Raw genomic sequence first — 8,276 nt, 5'->3', positions numbered from 1 at the left:
CTGGGCATTAGTGACAGACGCAAAAGAATCAAGGGATTCTATTCCAACCTGATTGAGAACCGACAGATGATTAGCCGTGCTGTGACAGAGCATTTGGACCTTTTTCACTGAGAGGATGGGATGTAGCCATTAACAATGGTGATGCCCTACATACGGCTTGCCATAGGAAGGAGTGATGAGAAACCAGAAGGAAGAAGTAGGAAAGTAGAAAAAGAAAGGGCACAGTATCTCCATACGCCTATCTGAAATTCCCACCATTAATTTACATAAGTATTTCTATCCTTTTTTATTTATCTTTTAAATATCTAATCCAATTACATTTGAATCCGCCTGACTGAGATTTACAAGATGACCATAGCTTGCTTCATACCAAGAATCTCTGTGGGATTGACCCTTACTCACGTAAGGTTTATTACTTGGACGACCCAGTACACTTGCTGGTTAGTTGAACGGAGTTGTGGAAAGAAAGTGCTGAGTTAATAAATGCACATACCAAAGAGCCAATATTGTTGATCAGAATTTCGTCCACCAGTCTCTCAGATGGCTAATCCGCGACTTCATTGGGGACTTCTCAAAACATCAGTTCAGCCAATTTCCAGGGAGATTAGTGTCTCTATGGTAGAGGCTAGAACCAGTACGAGCTTCACCCTCAATCAGAATGGATCCGCACTAAACCAAAAGCTACAGAAAGATAGTAGTACCAGAGTTACTTTAGAAAGACAAAGCAACTCTGACTCTCAACTCTAATCCTATCAACTCTATTCCATTCTTTGAAACACTTAGTTTAAAAATATAAAATTCAACATACAATCAACAACCTTCTGATTCTGCCTGACTAAGACCTGCAAGACAACCAAAAGCTTGCTTCAAGCCACAATACTCGTGGGATCGACCCTAACTCGCTCAGGTTTTACTTGGACGACCTAGTGTACTTGCTGGTACTGCCTGCTGTATGAAAAGGTGTGGGAGTTTTGCGTACGCATGCACCAGTAGTCGTGCATGCAACATCGAGTTGCCGCATTGTCAACGGAGTTGCCACTGTTCCGTTTTCTCGGCACTGCCTGCTGTATGAAAAGGTGTGGGGGTTTTGCGTACGCACGCACCAGTAGTCGTGCATGCGACATCAAGTTTCCGCGTTGTCAACGGAGTCACCGCCGTTCCATTTTCTCGGCTATTCGTAACTTTGGTAGGCTATTCCTTGTTCTGATTTCTTTTTGTCGCCATTCTGTGATATGTTTCTAAGGTCCTTGCAATGTTAATGCTTTAGGTTTGAGTTCGGTTTTTACGTGACATGATTAAAATTGTTGTGGATGCGGCTGCCGCAGATTGTGCACTAAGAGAAAAGGTTTTCTTTATGCATTTGGTTTTTGGGCTTCGGCTTGTTGAGGTAGGGGCCTTTTCAGGAAAGCATATTTTATAAATTGGAATTATTATATATGGATATTATGTGGTAAAGATGGATCCTTGAGTGATAGTATAAATCTTATGTAATGTTGGTTGTCTTGGATGAATATGAATGCTTATTTGACTAGATTATTTTTCTATTTTGTAAAATAGACTGTTCTTGAAGTACTTCTTTAAAGTTATTTCTTAAAAGTTTTGAAATCAAGCTAATCTATCAAAAATTTGTTTGAGTTTGAATTGGTGCTCTTGATTTCTGAAAATGAAACCAACTTGATTTTGAACTGACTTGGTTTTGAACCCGTGAAAGAGGATTGTGGAATGGTTTGATTGGGACCGGGAAAGGGTGGCAGAGTCCAAGTTTTAGGGGAGGTGCTATCGAAATTCCTGTAAAATCCGAGACTTTGTTTGAAGATGTTATTTGGGAAATCACGAATTTAAGGCCTTAACTATTTTACTTGGAGAATTGTGAATTTAAGACTTTTATTATCTTTACTTGAATTATTTTTGAAAGTGATAAAATTATGTTTTGAAAGAATTTTTGAAAAGAGGGTTATGATTTAGCTTTGTTTCCTAAGGAAAGCATTGTATTTTTTGGTGCAAGCCATTTGGAAGAGAATTATGTTTTAAGGCTATTTAAAGGGTGGAAAGAGTTTATGTTTTTGGAAAATATTGCAGAATCAAATACAACAGTTTGATTATGGTTGTCAACTCCCGAGAATATTACCGCCAATAATCTGTATCTATTCTTCTTATATGTGGTGTTAAATGCTAGCACATCTCCGAACAAATCGTAGTCCAACTGACATTGGCCATCACACCAAAAAAGTTGCCGAAACACTCCTTCTCTATCCTTTTCAACACTATAGAACAAGTTTTGATCCCTTATTGGTAGCTTTTCCAGGTAATCCATTGTAGAGTTTAAATCATCAGGTAATTGTCTTCTTTGCTTTGTAAGTTGATTGTGCATATCCTTAATTGAAAAATTAGCATTCCCATACCCACCACACTGGCTAGCTAATGACCCAAATATGCTTCGTATGCTGGTCCCCAACTCTTTTATATGGTTCCATTAACTAATGTGAGGCTCCATTATTTTTTTGTGAGATCTTAATATTCTTATTAACTTTGGGACAACAAGCTCGTGGTTGTGTTCATCACAAAAATTTCTCACTACCCAACTTTCAGTTATCGCTTCCATGAAAATATGAAATCTACTCATACAATCACATCTTGTCTCTGGTTTTGGCTCCCTAACTCATTTTTCATATGGTTCAATTTTTCTAATCAATAGCCTTCACAAGAACAAACATATATTTTTTCTCTAACTTTTTCATTAACTTTTCTACTCCTATTTTTTTGTACACTGAAGCCCCTCATCTTAGCATATGAATTATAAAATTCGAATGCCAAGCCAAGATCAGCAAAGTAAAATTGATAAATATTTTCTATAGATTGATCCAAAAAATCGATCTTACCAACATCTTTCCAAGAGTTTATATGATATTGATCCATATCCACTGCATCAGTAGTTCCATCTTCATCCACATAATCACTAACATTATTCGTATTTTCATCCATTGCATGTCTTTGACTATTTGATGCTACATGTAATTTATGGTGACTTAAGTTATTTACTCAGCAAAATAGCACAAATTAGTTAGAATTTATAATCAAACAATCAAAACTAACCAGTGACCGCTGAATTTGAAAACATAATCACAATACTAATTTCTAAATTCACAAATAGACTAAAAAATCAAACAGTAATAACAAATAAAAAATAAAACAAAAAATAGAATTAAATCATCATCGACAAAAACATAAACACAAAAATTGAAATCCAAATCAAAAAAATAAATTCTAAAATTTTTTAACCCTCATAAACAAAACCCAAAAAAATGCAAACAACCAAATAAATAGAACAGAAAAAATAATTGAACGAAATTAATGAAACAAATTCACACAAAAAAACCTAAACAAAAAATAAGTAGAACAGAAAAAAACAATTGAATGAGTTTAATGAAGCAAATTTATATAGCAAGAACATAAAAATAACGAAAAAAAGTGAAATCAACGTAGAAAATTCATAGTTGAGGCTGAGGCTCCATTGAAATTCTGAAAGTGGAGGATGAAAGGAGAGACGGAATACCATGATGCTGATGACGACTCGAAGAGAGAAGAGAGAAGATAGCAGAAATATACTGAGAATGAACGAGGAGAGAGAGAGAGAGAGAGAGAGAGAGAGAGAGAGAGAGAGAGAGAGAGAGCCTAAGAGCGACGCCGGGAGATGGGCTGAGACCGGCAGCGAATATTGGATTAGACGACAATAGCAATAACAAAGGCCAGAAAAAAGTGGAGTAGGAGATGGTGATTTTATAGATAAATTGAAGAGTGCAATGAATTTACAGAAAAAAGAAATTAAAATTCTACTAAATAAATTTAAAAAATATTTATAATAAATATAAAAAAATGATAATTATTATTAAATTTTTATATAAAACATATTTATAAATTATTTTTTCGTGCATATTAGAAAAGCACAAAAAAATTTGAGCTTCCTAAAGAGTAAGGATAGACCGGAGAAAAAGGGCGGAAATGGATCCTCTTCATTTTTTCTAATACTTGAGAGAATAAAGTGTGATCTCTCACCTTTAATTCTATAAGTGGGACCAAAATTAAATAGGAGAGAGAGAACAATGAAAGGTAAGATCTTTCACTGGACACCATCCAGTTTTTTCTCCACTGGAGAGGATCCACTCCCGAAAAAGGGCTACCAATTTCAATTGTTTTTGCACATCAAAAATTAGAAATTTAAAACTAATTAAAGAAATGAATTTGAATCGGAAACCGATGCTGGTGTATGTACCCTTCCGATGCTGGTGTATGTACCCTTCATTAATAAGCAACATTCCATCCCTACCAGTACCCTATGCAACCTCTGTGTCTCTCTCTCACTCTCTGGTTCCGCTTCTCTGCAACTCTCTATATTTTTAAAAAATTAGCATCAGATCCAAAGCAATTTCAAGTTTTCAACACCCCTCCCCACCCCTCTCTCTCTCTCTCTCTCTCTCTCAAAAACCAATATTACCACACCACACCACGTGCAAGTCTTCTACTCTCATCATTTTTCTTCTTTTGTTTTCTTGTTCATTGTGGGATTTCTTTAATGTCCCATATTCTTTTATGTTGTTATTATATAAAAAGGGAATAAGATGGGATGAACATTGGAAGGCTGGAAACTATGCACATTTGGATCCATGATGGCATAGATAAGGGTGGTGTTGCACTTGCTTCCATTTTGGACACGTGTGTAATCATGACATGACATTCTACATGGGAGAACCTATGGACTATGGACCCTGTTCCTTTTGCTTCCTTCTCATCACTCTCATTCACAACGAATATTATGTCACGTCTATGTATACTTTTTCTGAGCAACCGTTAAACAAGAAGCAAAACTGCAAAAGTGAAAAATAAAGGAAACAAACAAAACTAACAACAATAAATAAAGGTATTTTCCTTTTCCCTCTTTGTTCAAACGGATAATTAGCTCTCCATGGCAGCACTTGTTAATTTTGCTTGATTCATACATTATAATGACAGTGTCATGTGACCGTCAAGCCTTCACTTTCAATTTAAGGCTTCTGATAATCACTTTTGATTTTTTTATGTTAATGATAGTATCAAGTACATAAATGTTTAATTATATGAATCGTATACACTAAGAAACTATAAAGACCACTCAAAATGAGTTAATAACACTTCCAAAATTAGGAGATTCTCACCTAACCTTATATTTTCATTATTAAAGGAATGATTCTAGCAGTAGAAAAATTATTAATGCATATGAGATAATGATTAATGAGAACATGGTTTCTTCCAAAAATTAACCAGAAGTTGCAGCTGCATAATTTTGGGCATAGCCGTATAGGCTTGGTTGTTATAAAATATGGTAAGGGTGTAGGTTGGGTGGTCATTGTAAGTGGTTGTTAATTTTGTGCATGTTGGTAAGCTGATACCATCAATCATTAACCCGCGGAGAGCTGAGGAAAAAGACGAGTTAATTGGTAAATGCAGTCATTTCTTTATGTGCCTGGCACATGGTCCCCGCACCAAATAAGGGAATCATTACTTGTGATGGAGAGGATATTCCAAAATGGCCTAAAGGTTTATCGTAAAGAAATCAAAAGTAAAAGGAAGCCATAAAATAAAAAAGCGATAATGTCATCTCTATCCATGAATTCTTCCAATAATGAGTAATAAAACAGCCCTAAGAATTAGCTGAACCCCTTTGTTCTTCTGGAAACACTGAAAGAGACGGTCTCAAACTACAAATTCTAAAACATTAAGCCACTAATTCACTATGGGAATTTCTGTGCTCTTTGTATATTTTTTTTGTTTTCCCACTTAACCCAGTTCCTTTCTCTCTTTCTCTCTCTTTTTCTCCCTACAAGTTCTATCTATGATCGCGAAGGTTGCGTTATTGCAGAAAGGGAATAATTAAGGAATAAAAGTAGCCAGCTAGTTGTACTAAACAGTTATCTGTACACAAAAAGTAAAATTAAAAAATCAACCAAACGCACCACGCGCCGCCAACACCAGCCATCACCGTCTACCCGGAGCAACCAGAATTTGCAACCTCAATTTCGTGTTACCTCCTGTCAGGTTAATTAGCTTCTTTCTTCCACTACACTCTACAAATAAACACAGAATCAGTCACTCTCTCTCTCTCTCTCTCTCTCTCTCTCTCTCTCTCTCTCTCTCTCTCTCTCTCTCTCTCTCTCTCTCTCTCTCTCTCTCAAGGGATTCACTGTAAACGAACCCACTGGTACCGACCCTCCAACGGCATATCTGCAACAATATCAAAGTTGTACCTACACGCAAAGCAAAGTTGTTAGTTAGTTAGGGTTCGATTCTTTCTGGCAACTGCTAGAGTGCGACCTCGCTTACATTCCTTATCCTGCACACTCACAAAAATAGAAAGAAAAAACAGCAGCACTATATTACATTATCACTCCCAGTACTTACTTCTCAGCGAACCGTTTTTGTTCGTACTTCTCAGCCATTGCGAAGAACTCTTCAATCTCCACCTCTGGCACCTTCTCCTTCTTCGCTGCCGTAGATTTTTGCTCATGCTGCCTCACCACAGCCGCCGATTCTTCCGAGTCTCCACACTGCTCACTCAACAAACTAGAAAACCGAAAACGCAGAAGAAAAAAAATGTAGGTAGTGCTGTTTGAATAATGTAGCTATATTTTTCGTTTGAGAGAATAATAGAACGTGTAAGCGGAGAAAGAGGACTAAGAATAAAAACTTGAGAACCTGCTGGATTTGAAATTGTGGAACGTTGAGTCAACAGTTACGAAACCCTTGGTCTGAACCTGAAGGATCACATTAATTCGCCAATGTTATTCTCAATAAATTAAATTTAAAAAAAAAATTAAGTACGTTAACAATTTGAAAGTTGAAACTGCAAAATTGAACAATTTGTGGCTTAACGAAGATTATAACAGAAATTGAAAAAGTAACTGAAGAATGCGAAAACGAAAGCGTATCACAGAAGCAGAATTTCGAAAACCGAACCTCCAGATCTAACGGCGTCGTGTCGAGCTCCATCGCGACTTCAAAGGCGGAGCTACAGAAAGAGCGCGGAGAGCGATCTGAGCAGAATTCGAAGGAAACAACCGTGCCGGAGGAATTGAGCGAACCTTCCGGCGACACGGTGACGTCGTTGAACCTAGCCGCGGCTAGAGAATAACCGAAGCTAGGAAGACGCTGGCGGTGCGGCGCATCCGAAGTAGAGGTTAACAAAAACTCATACGAAGTGGTGGTCTTCCTTTTGTTAGAAACATTATCTTCGCTGGAAGAAGAAGCTTCCATGGCAGAAGCTAACGGTACACAGCGTTTACAATCGCTCATTGTCTTCTTCCACACGCTCTCTTTCTCTTCCTCTTTCTCTTTCTAATTTTGCTATTTTGAGTAGAGAGAGAGTGTGAGAGTGGGGGTTTGAGTGAGCTTAAAAAGAGGATGATCGCAGAGGAATATTGATGAGCGCACTGATTAGATGGACGGTTGAGATTGAATTTAATAAATCAACAGTGGGACCCTTTTTCCCCTACTCACCTTGGATCAACAACAGGAGAGGGTTAGGGGTAAAACGTCATCGTTACGACCATGACTTGCCAGCGATAGTGCTGGCTGTATATTATAGTGCCAATTTGTGCCTCTATGCTATGGTATCGAAGAATTTTAATTTATTTTTTGCCCCATAGCCCCTACTGGTGGGGCCCACAGTGCCAATTGTCCATTCTACTAAAACGTAATTCCCTGTGCCGTTTTTCAACATCCCATGTGAAACGCTTCTTTCACTAATCACTAGTAGTAGTACCCCCAAGGCCCCAAATAAAGCTCTTTCTTTATTATCTTAATAGTAGTAATAATTCTTTCTATTTTATACAAGATATTTTTTTTTGAAATAATTTTTATAGCTTTAGTACACGAGAATTATTTACAAATAATTATTAAATTATAATTGATTTTATGTTTCTATATAATATAAAATGTATACATATATATTTATATATACAACCAAGCCTAATATCAATACAAGTTAAAGAACTTTTATCGTATAAACATTCACATTTAACTTGTACATTCCTTTACATGCAGTGGCTGAAGTATTTGAGGATGCATTATCCATTTTCTTATCACTGTGGGCTGTGACCATCCAGTATGCCTGAATCATTGACATTGATTTAAAAATTAGTTCATCATCTTTCATTTCTTCGCTCTAAAAGTACTTTTTGTTCCGTGTGCTAACCAAATTCGAGATGCCACTGTGATCAAAATTTTCACCATGTCGCTATCAAAGA

The 8,276-nt window shown here is 36.8% G+C and overlaps 1 protein-coding gene across 1 annotated transcript; it reads right to left on the bottom strand.

Annotated features, from left to right (window-relative positions):
* Positions 1 to 5,633: 5,633 nt before the first annotated feature.
* LOC130956242 (cyclin-dependent kinase inhibitor 7-like) lies at positions 5,634 to 7,378 on the bottom strand. The gene is made up of 4 exons (XM_057883289.1): positions 6,988 to 7,378; positions 6,727 to 6,785; positions 6,433 to 6,594; positions 5,634 to 6,278 (listed from the first exon to the last, which is right to left on the bottom strand). The coding sequence occupies exons 1-4, from the start codon at positions 7,321 to 7,323 to the stop codon at positions 6,212 to 6,214; spliced, it is 624 nt and encodes a 207-aa protein (XP_057739272.1). The 5' UTR covers positions 7,324 to 7,378; the 3' UTR covers positions 5,634 to 6,211.
* Positions 7,379 to 8,276: the final 898 nt, after the last annotated feature.

This window comes from Arachis stenosperma, chromosome 10 (assembly GCF_014773155.1).
Source record: "Arachis stenosperma cultivar V10309 chromosome 10, arast.V10309.gnm1.PFL2, whole genome shotgun sequence".
Classification (NCBI taxonomy): domain Eukaryota; kingdom Viridiplantae; phylum Streptophyta; class Magnoliopsida; order Fabales; family Fabaceae; genus Arachis; species Arachis stenosperma.
The sequence above is the reverse complement of the archived record's forward strand: the minus strand, read 5'-3'. Positions and strand labels throughout refer to the sequence as shown.

Bases quoted from the DNA above. Each gene is read 5' to 3' on its own strand.
- LOC130956242 (XM_057883289.1), bottom strand. From the start codon at position 7,323: ATGAGCGATTGTAAACGCTGTGTACCGTTAGCTTCTGCCATGGAAGCT. The intron at 6,786-6,987 runs GTTCGGTTTTCG...GTGATCCTTCAG, and splicing joins CGACGCCGTTAGATCTGGAG to GTTCAGACCAAGGGTTTCGT. The intron at 6,595-6,726 runs GTTCTCAAGTTT...TCGGTTTTCTAG, and splicing joins CACAATTTCAAATCCAGCAG to TTTGTTGAGTGAGCAGTGTG.